The 16,949-nt window shown below is 38.8% G+C and overlaps 3 protein-coding genes and 1 long non-coding RNA gene across 4 annotated transcripts; 3 read left to right on the forward strand and 1 right to left on the reverse strand.

Annotated features, from left to right (window-relative positions):
• Positions 1–573: 573 nt before the first annotated feature.
• Positions 574–6,059, forward strand: LOC132144265 (pancreatic secretory granule membrane major glycoprotein GP2-like). The gene is made up of 4 exons (XM_059555044.1): positions 574–595; positions 3,732–4,112; positions 5,514–5,894; positions 6,052–6,059. Exons 1-4 carry the CDS (start codon positions 574–576, stop codon positions 6,057–6,059), a joined length of 792 nt encoding a protein of 263 aa, XP_059411027.1.
• A 231-nt stretch (positions 6,060–6,290) lies between these two features.
• On the forward strand, positions 6,291–6,946 carry LOC132144142 (uncharacterized). Its single transcript, XR_009434332.1, has 3 exons — positions 6,291–6,329; positions 6,545–6,622; positions 6,763–6,946. It is a non-coding gene; the product is annotated as an uncharacterized LOC132144142 (long non-coding RNA).
• Positions 6,947–7,273: 327 nt separating this feature from the next.
• Positions 7,274–11,302, forward strand: LOC132144114 (adhesion G protein-coupled receptor E3-like). Its single transcript, XM_059554870.1, has 9 exons — positions 7,274–7,401; positions 7,537–7,718; positions 7,798–7,959; positions 8,034–8,240; positions 8,318–8,550; positions 8,628–8,694; positions 8,776–8,867; positions 8,952–9,114; positions 11,066–11,302. The coding sequence occupies exons 1-9, from the start codon at positions 7,296–7,298 to the stop codon at positions 11,123–11,125; spliced, it is 1,272 nt and encodes a 423-aa protein (XP_059410853.1). The 5' UTR covers positions 7,274–7,295; the 3' UTR covers positions 11,126–11,302.
• A 295-nt stretch (positions 11,303–11,597) lies between these two features.
• On the reverse strand, positions 11,598–16,828 carry LOC132144085 (dnaJ homolog subfamily B member 1-like). Its single transcript, XM_059554825.1, has 4 exons — positions 16,811–16,828; positions 15,617–16,160; positions 12,669–13,237; positions 11,598–12,583 (listed from the first exon to the last, which is right to left on the reverse strand). The coding sequence occupies exons 2-4, from the start codon at positions 15,834–15,836 to the stop codon at positions 12,350–12,352; spliced, it is 1,023 nt and encodes a 340-aa protein (XP_059410808.1). The 5' UTR covers positions 15,837–16,160; positions 16,811–16,828; the 3' UTR covers positions 11,598–12,349.
• Between the last annotated feature and the right edge of the window lie 121 nt (positions 16,829–16,949).

Genomic DNA, 16,949 nt, shown 5'->3' on the forward strand with positions numbered 1-16,949 from the left:
TTTTTATCAAAGTTTGGAGCAAAACTCTGGCTCTACAGGATCGACGTTGGTCACCCCCGGCCTACACCAAGTTTACTGTACAACACCCTGATTATACGGGTGGTGTGACCAATGCATGACAGCTATTCATCAACGAGCTGGTCAAAGAGCTTGTCGACTGAATGTGTCAATCTTAAAAACTGCTAAAATGATTATTTTAAAAACATGTTGTCTTTTTTCTTTTGTTTTATCACATTTGCGTAGAGGTAATTTCTTTTACCCGTGTGTATAAACTTGACATAGTGACACAAAATAAAAGTTAAAATTCAAATAATTATTGATGTTCATTGAAAACAATATATTTTGAATATTCTTGCATAATTTAATTCCTAGATAAGGGAATATTAAATGCTGAAATAAACTGATTTCAAAAGATGTTTTTTTTTTTTCATGGCGTGACATGCATGAAATAACATAGGAAATTAATGTGGGTAATTTTAGACCCATGTTGTTCATTAGAAGGGGTTTGCATAACTTGGGCATCAAAGGATATAGTAAAAATTTCAGGAGGAAGAAAATTCTCTCTGGGTCAAAATGACCCGAACACAACCTGAAAGTTAATTATGTTTCTTGGACTGGTTTGGTTTAGTTGGGAACGTCACGGGGCATTGGTAAGAATGCACAGAAGTCCATGAGTCCAATCACTGTTTTTAATAAAGCCAGCTGACGTACACAATGCAGCTATGATTGTGTATGGGTTTAAAAATGTGTTTGGTTTTCTATATTAAAAACAGAAATACAATAATAAATTCACAGCAGTGAATGTCAAACAACACCTATATAAAATATACAAACACATGAGGAAACATGACTACGTGTACATAATCAATTAGTAATGTACACGATCATCATCATATAACTGCTTCTCAATTATACATTATCTTATCAATCCACACATATGGCTAACTGACATTTGTACAATGTATACATTAAAGTTTCCTATTTGGCACCTAAACTCTGGAATAACCTACCTAGCATTGTTCGGGAGGAAGACACACTCTTGCAGTTTAAATCTATATTAAAGACCCATCTCTTTAACCTGGCTTACACATAACACACTAATGTGCTTCTAATATCCAAATCTGTTAAAGGATTTTTAGGCTGCATTAATTAGGTAAACCGGGAACACTTCCCATAACACCTGATGTACTTGCTACATCATTAGAAGAATGGCATCTACGCTAATATTTGTCTGTTTCTCTCTTATTCTGAGGTCACTGTAGCCACCAGATCCAGTCTGTGTCCAGATCAGAGGGTCACTGCAGTCACCCGGATCCAGACCAGATGGTGGATCAGCACCTAGAAATGACCTCTACATCCCTGAAAGACAGTGGAGACCAGGACAACTACAGTCGTGGCCAAAAGTTTTGAGAATTACATAAATATTAGTTTTCGAAAAGTTTGCTGCTAAAATGCTTTTAGATCTTTGTTTCAGTTGTTTCTGTGATGTACTGAAATATAATTACAAGCACTTCATACGTTTCAAAGGCTTTTATCGACAATTACATGACATTTATGCAAAGAGTCAGTATTTGCAGTGTTGGCCCTTCTTTTTCAGGACCTCTGCAATTCGACTGGGCATGCTCTCAGTCAACTTCTGGGCCAAATCCTGACTGATAGCAACCAATTCTTTCATAATCACTTCTTGGAGTTTGTCAGAATTAGTTTTTTTTTTTTTTGTCCACCCGCCTCTTGTGGATTGACCACAAGTTCTCAATGGGATTAAGATCTAGGGAGTTTTCAGGCCATGGACCCAAAATTTCAACATTCTGGTCGCCGAGCCACTTAGTTATCACTTTTGCCTTATGGCACGGTGCTCCATCGTGCTGGAAAATGCATTGTTCTTCACCAAACTGTTGTTGGAAGAAGTTGCTGTTGGAGGGTGTTTTGGTACCATTCTTTATTCATGGCTGTGTTTTTGGGCAGAATTGTGAGTGAGCTCACTCCCTTGGATGAGAAGCAACCCCACACATGAATGGTGTCAGGATGCTTTACTGTTGGCATGACACAGGACTGATGGTAGCGCTCACCTTTTCTTCTCCGGACAAGCCTTTTTCCAGATGCCCCAAACAATCGGAAAGGGGCTTCATCGGAGAATATGACTTTGCCCCATTCCTCAGCAGTCCATTCACTATACTTTCTGCAGAAGATCAATCTGTCCCTGATGTTTTTTTTGGAGAGAAGTGGCTTCTTTGCTGCCCTTCTTGACACCAGGCCATCTTCCAAAAGTCTTGGCCTCACTGTGCGTGCAGATGCGCTCACACCTGCCTGCTGCCATTCCTGAGTAAGCTCTGCACTGGTGGCACTCCGATCCCGCAGCTGAATCCTCTTTAGGAGACCATCCTGGCGCTTGCTGGACTTTCTTGGACGCCCTGAAGCCTTCTTTACAAGAATTGAACCTCTTTCCTTGAAGTTCTTGATGATCCTATAAATTGTTGATTTAGGTGCAATCTTAGTAGCCACAATATCCTTGCCTGTGAAGCCATTTTTATGCAACGCAATGATGGCTGCTTGCGTTTCTTTGCAGGTCACCATGGTTAACAATGGAAGAACAATGATTTCAAGCATCACCCTCCTTTTAACATGTCAAGTTTGCCATTCTAACCCAATCAGCCTGACATAATGATCTCCAGCCTTGTGCTCGTCAACATTCTCACCTGAGTTAACAAGACGATTACTGAAATGATCTCAGCAGGTCCTTTAATGACAGCAATGAAATGCAGTGGAAAGGTTTTTTGGGATTAAGTTAATTTTCATGGCAAAGAAGGACTATGCAATTCATCTGATCACTCTTCATAACATTCTGGAGTATATGCAAATTGCTATTATAAAAACTTAAGCAGCAACTTTTCCAATTTCCAATATTTATGTAATTCTCAAAACTTTTGGCCACGACTGTAGAGCCCCAGATACAGATCCCCTGTAAAGACCTTGTCTCAGAGGAGCACCAGGACAAGACCACAGGAAACAGATGATTCTTCTGCACAATTTGACTTTGCTGCAGCCTAGAATTGAACTACTGGTTTCGTCTGGTCAGAGGAGAACTGACCCCCCAACTGAGCCTGGTTTCTCCCAAGGTTTTTTTCTCCATTCTGTCACCGATGGAGTTTCGGTTCCTTGCCGCTGTCGCCTCTGGCTTGCTAAGTTGGGGTCACTTCATTTACAGCGATATCATTGACTTGATTGCAAATGATTGCACAGACACTGTTTAAACTGAACAGAGATGACATTACTTAATTCAATGCTGAACTGCCTTTAACTGTCATTCTGTATTAATGACACACTGTTTTCCTAATTAATGTTGTTCAGTTGCTTTGACGCAATATATTTTGTTTAAAGCGCTATATAAATAAAGGTGACTTGACTAAAGTAAAATAAAATACAGTAAAATATGAAAAATTATTCGCAATTGTTATGTTGGATCATTGGATCGTTGCATCAAACTATGGGGGGCGGGACTAAACTACACTATTAATAATTTACCATCCACCAATAAGAATAAAAACAATAAAAACCAGTAAAACTTAACAAACCTTTTTAGCACTACGGTTCAACTCAAGGTTGGCAGTTCTGTTTCCCATACTGTAATAATTTGTTAATTATGTTAATTCTTAAGCTGCATTTCTGAAAATATTTTATAGCAACAAAACTTTCAGAAACATGACGATGTCTTTTAAATATTTTCTTAACAGCTAATCTGTCTGACCCCTGCTACAACTACACTGTGCTGGATGAACCATGGAGAGCCACCAGTAATACATATGATTCAGTCAGAAAGTGTGACCAGTCAGTCACCTGGAGCGGCTGGTATCGTCTCTTCATCAACGGTCTGAGCGCTCACATCCCAGACACATGTGTTGCACGTGGTAGCTGTGGTACAGATATTGCACTGTGGATTCATGGTGGACACCCAGCAGCAAAAGATGGCGTCGTCACTCGAGATGTCTGTGGTTACTATGAAAATTACTGCTGCTATATCGGGTCTTTTCCCATTAAAGTCAAAGCCTGTCCAGGCAATTATTATGTCTATGAATTGGTTAGTCCAACTCTTTGCAATTCAGCATACTGTGCAGGTGATTATATTCACATGAGCTCTTTCTACAAATTCATGATATTTGTGTCTCTATTCATTAATCACTATTCAACCAAAATTTCAGATGTTAGCAGCTTTAACAGCAGCTCTACAACCATCCCACCAGAAACCATCTCAACTGGTAATGTAACACAATGTGACTCTATTGGCTTATTTTTTGGCCTGATGAATGTGCAGATCTGGACTACTGAATAGATGTGTGAGTGAGTGAGCGTGGTTGTGTCAGTTGGTGAAAATGTTAGAAATGTAGATAAATTTACAATATGAAACAGTCTCCGCTTTCATTTTTTTTCTCTTTGTAGTGTTACAAGCTCTTTGTGCATAGATAAGATCCCTAAGGTTGCAAAGACTAAAGTCTCAAACCCAGAGAGATATTTTTTATAAAAGTTAAGACCCCCCTTAAATGCCTCGTTTAAACACGTCCACACATCTGTACATCACTATGTGGGAAGATTTGCATAACACCGCCCAAATGTTTACACAAAGAAAGAAGGCATAACTTTTTTTCTCGCTGTAGTATTGTTGCTGCCGCCATGTCATGTGCAGATGGCAATGATGGTTTGTGCCAGAGTTGGAAAACTCTGGTCTAGCTGGTACTACACTGTAAACCCTAATGTTGTCTTGACTTAAAAAATCAAGTAATTTTGACTAAACATTACTTAAAATTTTGTGTTTTGGCCCTGTCACTTAAAAATATGAGTTAATTTAACTAATTTACCTTAAAAATGCATAAACTTAAGATTTCAAGTGTTGTGATCTCAAAATCATGAGTAATCCTTTGGAAAAACTCAACGTCACTCTGTTCTTCCTTTAATGTGATTGGCCTTGGGAGGAATTCTGCCTAGCAACAAGAGAACAAAAGAACTGATTAGTGGATTACAAAATTCATCTTTTGGTCTGTTTGGTTTGCTGAACTACATTTCAAGAGGAATGTTTTAATTTTTTTGTGTATTATGTTAGGTGAGTAAAGTTATGTAGATATAAAGTTGTTTTGCATGATTTCTACTAGTGAAATATGTTATCCTTGTGGTACGTGATTTTGATATGGTATGATTACCATATACCATATGTACCAATGTTTTTTTTGATGAGTCCACAATAGTAATAAGAACATTACCTGATTGACGGAAAGGGTTGCCAGTAGCCCAAATTCACAGGGTAACCACGGACTTGGCAACACTGTGGATAGTTTAGTAATGGATAGTATAGTCAACAACGGACACAAGCCCCTGCTCAAAATGTGTAACACCATGTAACCATGTAATACCTAATAATGCAGTGTTCTTAATCGCAACAGCTTTGTCCACTGAGGTTACAGGGAAACAGCTATAATTAAAAAAAAAAATTTAAGCAACACATTTGTTTAATGTTTTCATAACAGCTTATCCCACTGTTGACCCCTGCTACAACTACACTGTGCTGGACGATCCATGGAGAGCCAACAGCAGTCAGCTATCAAACTCCTACAAGTGTGACCAGTCAGTCACCTGGAGCGGCTGGTATCGTCTCTTTATTAACGGTCTGAGCGCTCAGATCCCAGACACATGTGTTGCTCAGTACAGTTGTGGCACTAATATCCCACTGTGGATTCGTGGTGGACACCCAACAGTTCAGGATGGAGTCGTCACTCGAGATGTCTGTGGTCATTGGAAAAGTTACTGCTGCTATTACGGGTCTTACCCCATTAAAGTCAAAGCCTGTCCAGGCAGTTATTATGTCTATGAGCTGGTTAGTCCAACTAAATGTTCTGCATACTGTGCAGGTAATTATATTTGCAGGAGCCCTGTATTATTTGTGTGATTGGTGATTCATTAATATTCATAACTCTTTTTTTCTAGCTCACACAACAGTCACTCCAGAGACTGGTAATGTAGCCTGATGTTTCCTCTGTTGATTGTGTTTCGACTGAATGGTTGTAGATCTGTAGAATTTAACAGAAATTAAAATGTATAGTTATATTATGAAAGATGAACATATGGATTCATCCCGAAATAACTGTTCTGATAATAATAATTCTGATTATTTATTATTTATTTTGTATTATATATATATATATATATATATAATTTTTTTAAAATAATATTTTATATTTTATATATTTATTATATATATTTTTTGCTAGGTTTAATGTATTATTGTCTTCATGCTGATTTCTTTCATTGCAGGTATAAATATAACGCTGCAGGAAGGATGCACTGTAAGTTGAGTTTCTGAAACATAGGTTTTTGAGTTTAGAGCTTCTATCAATTATAGTGCAGAGAGCAGTGAACTAAGATGTGCATTGTGGATATTTTTTATATTAATTTGACTTTCTATTTATTCTTTATTCGTGCTTAAACTAATTTTTGTTTGCCATTAATACATAAACCTGATCAAAATCATCAAATTCTGCTTTCACAATCGTGATTTTAGGAACAGACTACTCTAGAATGTCTTCAAAATCTTCTTGAGCAGATCGAGAACGTCACAGCTCAAGAGCTTCCTGTGAATGTAAGTCTTCAAGAGAAAAATTAGAAAATAACAAATTTAAATCTCGCAAGAAAATAGATGATCGGCATAGCAGTGTAGTCTCATTTGCTTTCTTGACATTTACATGTAAGATAACTGTATTTTTATGTTCAATAAATTAGACTGTGATGGACATTTTGAATATGGTCTTCAACACTGTAGAGAAGATTTTAGAGTCATTATCATCAGCAAGCCGAGCTGAACTAGCCTCCTATGGAAACCGTGTGGTTAAAGCCAGTGAAAAACTCATTTCTACATTAGTGAAGCCGACAGACACAAATGACAGTGTCAGTTTTGCTCTCGCTGCTCTAGGTAAGTGGAGAAACAGTTATTATTAATGATGAAACTGAGATTACATATGATGTCCAAGACTTTTTAATGTCTATAAAGCAGTGGTGGATCACAAGTGGCAGAAAGTAACAATGCTGAATGCAGCACAGAAACTATTTAATTGTGTATCATTATTAACTAATTTAATAAAAGAGTGCAGGAAAAAAAAATATTCCTGTATTGTGCTCTGTCCCATTAGAAAGATGTCAACATAGGCAGGTCAAGTGACATATTCATGCTTAAAAACATGTTCAAAGAAAATATGACCCAGATTATATGAAATGTTTCCTGAAATTAGTTTTTTAAACCAGAGGTAGAAATCTTCATGGTTGGACCAAATGTCACCTTAAAGAAAATCCCTCGACTTGAAACAACAAATTCCTCTGTGGACATCGATCTCATTGGAATCGCCAAGAACAACAATTTAACCAGTATGTGAAATGTTATAGACCACATTGTGAAAGATGAAAAATTGAAGAACGAGACATATGTACAACTAAATAATGTAGAGTTTTTTTATTGTTGTATTTCACATTACACATCACAATTCTGTTTCTGTCACTCAGGATCAGCTGCTGTGGCTTTCATGAGCTACGTCACGATGGAGAATCTACTGAAGCCAGACTTCTTCAACACATCAAATGACACGATTAAAACCATGATGTCCACTGTGATCTCAGCTACTCTTCCCAAAAGCAACTACACTAAACTCACCAAACCAGTCAACTTCACCTTCAGACACATCAGAGTGAGAGACTGGAATGTGTTTGTCCAACATCTGGAAATATCCAATATTCAGGTTTCTAATATTTTCTTCATCTTTTCAGGAGTTTGATCCCAACGGTTCTCTGTCCTGTGTTTACTGGAATATCAGCGAGTGGATTGTAGATGGTTGTTCTGTTTTAGAGTCCAACAACAGCTACACTGTGTGTTCCTGTGATCATCTGTCCACATTCGCTCTCATCATGCAAACCAGCCGCCCACCAGAGGTACTGAACATTTCTAGTGAACACTGAAGAACAGCACAGATTTGGTACTCATGAACTCTGACATGTTTTCACAGAGTGACCCACTTCTGGAGCTGTTGAATTTGGTGTGTGTGATCGTGGGACTGGTGTTCTTCACTTTAGCCCTGTTGACCTTTGCCCTTTGTCAGTGGAGCCCTGGAGTGAATAATGTGGCTCGAATCAACATCTGCATCAGTCTTCTGCTGGCTCACCTTCTGTTCCTACTCACACAGCAGTTCCTGACCCTCATACGGCCTCAGCAGGTGAGAATGATGAAGGAGCCCTACAGCTCAGCACAGCATCACTGAGAATCATCATAACCCTCTCTCATGATCTCCAGGTGTTGTGTGCAGTGATCTCAGGCCTTCTGCACTTCCTCTTTCTCTCCGGCTTTGTGTGGATGTTCATTGAAGCTGTGCTGCTCTACATCTGTGTGAAGAACCTATCACAGATCAGCTCTAAAAAGAGGGAGGTGCTTAGAAATGGATTCCTGTGTGTGATTGGATATGTGGTTGCTCTGGTTGTGGTGGCCGTGTCTGTTGTGGTGGATCCTGAAGGCTACGGCAGCGAACAGTGAGTTCAGTGAGTTTATTCCCCCTCAAACTTTATCATTCCTTCATGAACTCCAAACTGTATCTTCTTCCAAACAGCTGCTGGATTAAAACAGATAAAGGCTTCATCTGGAGTTTTCTGGGACCTGTTTGCATCATACTTGCAGTAAGCACGTTTCATTTTCATGATTTTGATTTGTATTACAAGGATAACATGGTGATTAATTATTGTTTTTCTACTTCGCAGTTAAACGTGATACTCTTTATCTGCATCATCATCTGTCTGAACTTATCTCTCACAAAACTGAACGCTGATGTTTCGCAGTTGAAAAAAAACAAGTAAAAAATAATAATAATGTAAAATAATAATAGTATTTTTATTATAGTCAATAAAGATACATTATCTCTGCTCCTTTCTCCCAGGATTATGGCATTTAAAACTCTGGCTCAGTGTGTGGTTCTTGGTTGCCCCTGGATTCTGGGTTTCTTCATTAATGGCAGTGAGGTGCTGGAGATCCTCTTCCTGATCTTGAACTCCCAGCAGGGAACCTTCATCTTCTTGATTTACTGTGTCCTCAATAATGAGGTCAGACATCACATACTCCACCAAACAATCTGCTTTACCCACTCAGTCTTTTTCATCTTCTGAAATTAACCAGTTGGGTAAATATATCACAAACAGGTGCAACATTTATTTCAATATTATTTTACAGAAAAATGACTGAACATTTTATTTTCCCTTTTGGCAAAAAAATAAATGTTTTAGTATATAACAACTCACAAGAGCAGTGATTAATTATTCATTTTCAAAATTACAACATTCCCAAAAGTTAAAGGTGCACTAAGCAATTTTTCCCCATGTTTTTTGTAAGCCTCAAAACAAACACGCACATACCCCGGCAGGACCTCGCACCTATTTTGACATTCCCGCCCCACACACACGTACACAATCCTGGCATAATGACATACACTGAAGGGAAGATGACACACAAGCATATTCAAACAAACTCAACAAAATCTGTTACTCACCTATCAAAATAAACAACACAACCTCTGCGTCCGATTCAAGCCCTTCCTGCTCCTTGAGTTCTCTCCACCGCTGGAAAGCTGCTCCAATATTTACACAGATCCTACCTCTTGCCTGATTGTAAACCCTTCTTTTTAACGTTTTTTTCCTCCGATATTGGGTGTAATAGCGCAACACATAATCACCATGGGGAAAAAAATGACAATGCATTAACTTTCCACATCTTTCCTGCTTGGAGGCGCGACCAAGGAGACCATAACATCTGAATATTAATTTATATAGCTTAAGTCAACATTGAACATTGAAAATAAGGGAAATTTCTCGTGTTACTCGTCCAAAATAAGGGAACATTTCAATAATCATCTTTCTGTTGCTATCCCTCTGCTGACAGCAAAAAATCGTACTACAAAACTGCTGCATTAACTAAGCGAGTTGTGAAGCTAGGTCTAACATGATTTTGCTTACAGATTGGCGTGAAATCATGCTCTCACAACAACCACGCTATCTTAAAAAACCTAACATCACGCTAAGGTTGCTTTCAAGTAAACAAAACGAATCCGATGCTTTGAAAACATCTGTTTCGCTGGAAGGGCAAGGGTGTAACAACAGGACAACAGCACAGAGACTGACAGGTCCGATGGAAGGGCTAACAGGATATTTTACAGGAAAATACTAAAACGGGAAGACAGCGGGAAAAGAGCACAAATACGTGAGAACCCCGGAAAAAAACGGGAGGATTGACCGCTACTAACTACACTTTTGAAACACATAGTTAAAAGTACATGTGTGAGTGGTTGTTAGGACTAACGCAGCTAACGTTACGTGGAGCGCAGCTCACCTTTGTCCGGATTACTGTATTACTGTATACTGTTTGTCGGCTTTATGATCTGCAGCTCCTGAACCCATCCATTTGTGAACCGCACATGAGACTCCAATGACTTTTAGCTTCTGAAGTGTAGGCGCTCACAAAACAAACAAGGTAGCCGAAGATATCTGTAATGCAAATGTGCAGCAGCAAGTCGTCGTCTGTGCTCCACTCTCTGTTGGGAATTTCATATGGATCCAAACCGTTAACTGTGCCGATTTTGTCCACATACCGGTTCCTGGCATCCCTATAACATCCCTCTACAGGGATACCCCTAGCGTATCCCTGTAAATCCCACAACATTTTCGCGATTTTAACATCTTTTTTCTTTCTCCCAACTCTTCTTCTCGTTCGATTTGCTGTATGTTTACATTCGCGAGGCCATCAACATGGCCGCCACGTCCCAGAATGCAACATGGCGCCCAAGCCCTATATCCTTTGCTGTTCACTCAAATTGAGCGCTCTTACAAGACACGCCCCCTTACTGCTGACTGGCTGCAAGTGTGTTTTGGGACTCGGTCCGACACTGAAAACACTCAACTTGTTTAGAGCACCTTTTTTTGTTGTTGTTGTTGTGAACCTGGACATGTTCTGATTTTTTTCTTAACCGATGTTAAAATTGAATCACGTCTCATTTTTGTCCAGGTCAGGCAGCAGTACAGGAAGTTCTTCAGACGTCTTTTCTGTGGACACAAAAAACACTGAGAACTACAGCATTGTGTTCAGGAAATGAGTGAAGTGCCATTATTATAAAAGTGATTCATCATTATTCAGATGTTATATTAGTCTCAAATATAAATTTCACTACTTTTTTTTTCTTTTTCATTTTACAAGTGTCATTTCTCTGATGTTAACCTATGAACTGATCCATACTTAATGTTTTGGTGAAGGGTCTGTTATTATGGTTTTAGAGCCCTGGATACTTGCAATAATATTATAGCAAGTTAAAGAATGTAATGTTTTTATTATTGAAAAAAAAAATTAAAAATGTAACAGTTTGTAAATGTTTTTTCTTATTTCCTGTTAAGCAATCAATGTATACCCTTTATTTAAAAAAAAAAAAATTGTCACCAGAGTATCACACAAACCCAATTTCAGCTACTGCCTTTATGAAAAAGATTTAAAAGAAAAAATGAGAAGAGTTATAGAATAGAAAAAAAACAAAAAACACTGGGTGTCCCACATACAGTTTAATATCAACAATGTGAAGCAACAAAATCCATTTCACAGAGACAAACGTCAAAACAATTCATACCATCAGTTAAGTAAACAGAAAAACAGTCCAATGTCTGATATAAGTATTTCTTTTACTTTTATTTAAAAGAAAAAAAGAAAAACAAAAACAAATTCTAATTTCTTCTGTAAAATTGCGGTCCAGGTGATTTCTTGCATGTGCTTATTCACATACTTAGATGAGGGATGATCCAAGCAGGTATCACTTTGGGCCACCACTTCATTGTGAATGACTTTTCATGACGTTACTAAACGTCTATATTAGACTCTAATGGAAGAACAATTACAGGCAGCTTTCACAGAAAGCCTTTCCTGAGGGATCACTTTAGAAAAGAAGCCACATGTATCCCCAAACATCACAACATCCTCTACTGTCCATCTCTGGAACAAGTCAACAATGTAAACTTAGACGTGTGTAGTGCAGAACTAAACACTGGCCCAGAGGCCTCAGCTGGAGACTTGCTGGAGTAGACCCAAAGGAAACATGGGTCCATGACACCGATAGATAAACCAGTTCAGTCTAGCTATGTTTCGGTTCAGATAGTCTCTCAGTGGCAGTATGTTATAGAATAATAGTTTTGTTTTGCAGCAGCAAATGGGCAGCTTATTGGGCTGAGCTCAAATATTCATCTTTAAATGCTATGAAACCAAAAATCCCCAATGGCAATGGCTCCAGCGTTGTAATACATAGGCAGCTCAAGGAGATGGCAAAACATTTGCGATAGTGTCTTTGGCACTCTGACTCAACCTTTCAGGAAACATGACATCGTATTCAACAACCAAGTCCCCACGGCGGTCTGGGGATTTCGGAAGAGGGAGACCCTCCCCAGTGACACGCCGTTTCATCCCAGGACGAATTATTTCCTGAGTGGTCAACTTAATTTTTCGACCATCCAGTGTTGGGACGTTGATCGCGCAACCACAAAGTGCCTGAGAAAGTAGAGAAAAAAGGGATTAGAAAGATGCAAAGAGATAACAAATTTAGACTAAGAAACTCTTAAAATCCATGTCTTACCTCTTTGAGTGTAATTTTTGCAGGATATATAACATCTGACCCATCTCGTTTGTATACGGGGTGTGGTTTATCTTTCACCACAAACACTATGTCTGCAGGGATGTTTGTTGGCGTCTCATCACCTTCCCTGGGGAAAGTTATCTTGGTTCCTTCCTTCCAGCCTTTCTTCACCTCCACGGTAAGAATCTTGTCCTCAGTTCGTGTTGTTCTTCCGTCGGGGTTCAGGCGTTTGCGTGAGATCTTCATCTTCTTGGTGCAGCCAGTGAACACTTCATCTAGACTGACCCTCAGGTCGTGGGTCACCGGAGGGTCTTGTTTTTTCACCAGTCTCCCGCCGTGACTGCGTGTGTTAAAGGAGCGGGGGAAACCGCCCATGCCACCCATGCCAAAACTGGCAAACGGGTCATCGGTTTCCATATCCTCATCCATGCCACCATTGCGTCCGAAAAAGTGTTCGAAAGGGTTCTGTCCTCCAAAAAACTCAGTAAACATTGCATGAGGATCGCCTTGGAAAGTGTAGGTGAAATTACCACCAGCACCTCCACCGCCGGGGACGCCTCCCTTCAGTCCTGTGTATGACAAACAAAGAGCTCACATATTACAGACTTTTGTAGTGTTGTATAAAGATCACACACAACTCAGAAATGCTGCACCAACATTGAAACGCCAACTACTACACTTCCCAGAAGAGCTGGGAATTTGAATTCCTCCCAACTGGAATTCACCACAAGTTCCTTTTTATGGAAAATCTTGTCTTTAATAGTCATTATTGTTTGGATTATACATGGTATTGCAGGGGAGCGTGGAGTACAAACTAATGCGGGGTTAGTTGTAACACACTTGGTTTAAATATTTCCACACATGCTAGCATAACAGAATTTATGGCATTTACTGGTTGCCAAATCAACACTATAGACGGTTTCATCGGGCACACGCGCCTGGACCTAAGTTAACTTCCGGTCTGTGTAGTGTATATCGGTCTGGCTGCAGTGCCTTCTACAAACGCAGTTAAAGTCAAGGTGATGAGTAGACTGAAGTTGGGCTCAGGTGGTTGTGCAGGATGTGTTTCCCATACATTTATTTATTTTTGGAGACTCGCCACAATTTTAAAACTGATCGATTTTCAAAAAGGCTTCGTTGAATAAACATGAGTAACGTTATGTTCTGCACGTTTAATAATAATAATTCCTTACATTTATATGTTTAAATATCAAAACGAGGCACAGGTGTTTTTATATCGCTGATTTCTGAAGGAAGACTTGCATGTTATATGCCTGATAAAGCAGCGTGTGAGCGTACCAGCTCTGCTTTGTTTACAGCTGTTACTGGGGAAACCTCTATTTCTCGCGCTTTATGTCTATGCTTTAAAACATCTCCTGCTGGCAAAGAATGAATTTGCATTTTCATTAAGTCCGCCTGATCCACGCAGCAAACATATTTTGTTTGTCAAAAAATATCTACTCTAGAGGGACTTGGCTGTTGTTATTGATTCCATATATCTATGATTGATTCTATTTGGAAGTCTACCGGAAGTTAAGTTAGGTCCACAAAAGCGCGCATGCACAGTAACGTTTGTTTATGTTGTTGCCGTTGAAACCGTCTAAATAGAGCAAAAAGTGTTCCAAATATTAAATAATAATAACCTTTCGAAGATATCACTGATCATTTGTTTTACCTAAGTAAAAGTAAATGTCTGTCTTAAGTTAATTTTTTCATCTCATTTTTTTTTTGTATTCATTTAAAATGCAATAAATCTGCTATTATTTTAATTTTCCAATCTGTTACACATCAGTTTAGATCTATCAGGTTTTTAATGCTTCGCTATCCAGAAGTAGACACTAACCAGTTGTAAATTCCAGTTGCACAGATGGGGAACATCGCATTGCAATGTGCCCCACTCTTATTAAACTACGCTATTCTATTACATTAACGCTGTAATTTACACAAATTACCTGAATGAATTTTAATGAGAAGACTCTCGGTCAGTGCTTAATGTTCAGAAATTATTATTATTTCAAGAAACGTAAAGCCTTTTTTAATTGTTCATGTAGGCCTCCCCATGCATGGTTGCAATGTGTTCAAACTCCAAAACCAGATTATTTTTAATTCTCTTATTTTTTTTTTGGATTAGATAAAATAACATTATAAGGTGTCATATGGTAATGTTATAAATGTTTGCCTCTAAGATGTACTCCACCTACAGGGCATGTCACATTTCATTTACACTTTTTGAGGGTAAAGAAAAAAAAACTTATACACTGTATTTTTGCAACAAAGCGACATATTTGTAGTAGACAGGTGTGGAATACTAAGGATAAGGATTTACACAAACTGAGAAAGTAAAAGTGTTAGGTTGTGTTCCGCTCTCCCCTGCATTTTCTTCTTGGAAAAGATACAAGTCTAGGGTTGCGTCCAAATTTCTAGAATGGGACTCAACCATAGACTGTAAAAAATACTCAACCCAAGGGCGAGCTGGCACTAAACACACACAGAACTGCTGACAGCACGCAGACGCTCCGCCTCTTTCTACCACGTGACCAGCAGAATATTCCAGCAAGAGCGCGCTTCCACAAAGCCCCAGTGAGGCGGCCAATCAGAAAGCAGGATTACAATCGTTTCTATTTACAGTAACTGTACAAACTTATTAACATTACAGTAGTTTCACTAACGGTTTTCTCTCAATCGAGAATAAACTACAGTTATCTATTCTATTAAATTGCACGTTATGCAGAATCGCATACCCTATAAAAAATATCCTGATCCAGTCAGTAAACTCATATAATCTTTAGTCGGATAATCTCTGAACACACACGGACACGACAGTTTAAGATGTTAACTGTTATATGATTTAACACAAATTTTTAAAAATGTCTAATCTGTGTCATCAGACATGTCAACGCTTTATAGAGTAGGAAGCACAAGTGACACACTTGCATCATTTTACTCACCTTCTTCACCGAATCGGTCGTAAACGTCTTTCTTCTTCGGGTCGCTCAGCACGTCGTACGCCTCCGCGATCTCCTTGAACTTGTCCTCGGCGCCGGGAGACTTGTTTTTGTCTGGATGGTACTTGAGCGCTTGTTTGCGGTACGCTTTCTTAATCTCGTCGTCAGATGCGCCTTTCTGAATCCCCAGCACACTGTAATAATCCTTCCCCATCTTCACCATCGAGAGTTTCTTTTCTGGTCGATATTCTTCAGAAGACAGACAGCGGGTTCAGAGAAAGTCCTGCTTGCGTCGAGGCGGTTGTTTATCCGTCGAGTTCAGTTCACAACAACTCCAAACAAATCTTTTCTAACAGCTCGTGGCCTGATTTCATCGGAGAGCTGTTGTCCCGTCCACCTGAGGTGTTCTCTGTGCCCCTGTGTCGCTGTGGTTCCGCCCTATTTGAAACCGCGAGGAAAGATCGAGAAGTTTCTCAAAGTCGCTGGCTGTTTTTCCACACTCGAGCCACGTGGATGTGCTGCTGCTGTTGCTCCACCCGTAGAGCTGCTGCTGGATAGAAACTGACAATTTAACACGTAACTGTTAAAAAATAACAATACTAATATAAAAAAAACGGGAATAAACGTGTTTGCGTGACGTCATAACGGACGCTTCTCATTTAAATAGCCATATTTACAGCTCTGAGCGCGTGACCGTCTCTATCCAGAGACAGGTGGTCGATTCTTTTAGTGCATAGTTTTTTGTTCATTAAATGTATTTATTTAGCTACTTATTATTAGTTATATGTAAGATATGTTAAAATAGATTTAAAACTTTCTTTGTGTGTATTTAACTTACTTTTTTCCCCCTAAAAGGTTTGATGTCGTTAATTTTCCGAATACTAATTGTATTTGTAAAACTTTACAACTTAATTATATGTTTCCGAGTTATAAAAATACATTTATTAGAATGCCTCTATTTGGTCTTGTCCCCCATCAAGACAATTTGTGAGTGTGAGTGTGTGTGTGTGTGTATATATGGATTCAAATAACAATAGAGATCAGTGATTCAAACACGTTTTCAGTTTGCTATGGACAACTATATATATATATATATATATATATATATATATATATATATATATATATATATATATATATATATATATATGCATACAACTGTATAACTGTTTCATAACAAAGAATCGTTGTGCTCACATTGCTGCTGTCATCATTTCCACCACACACCAGAGTTCTTTTAGAACAATCGAGTGTTTTCTGCCTCATGTCAACACTAGGTGGCGCTCATGGTGTTTATTTAACGCATCTTGGTTCTAATCAGTCTCTGATTGGTTGG

The sequence above is a fragment of the Carassius carassius genome, chromosome 7 (genome assembly GCF_963082965.1).
Source record: "Carassius carassius chromosome 7, fCarCar2.1, whole genome shotgun sequence".
Taxonomy (NCBI): Eukaryota; Metazoa; Chordata; class Actinopteri; order Cypriniformes; family Cyprinidae; genus Carassius; species Carassius carassius.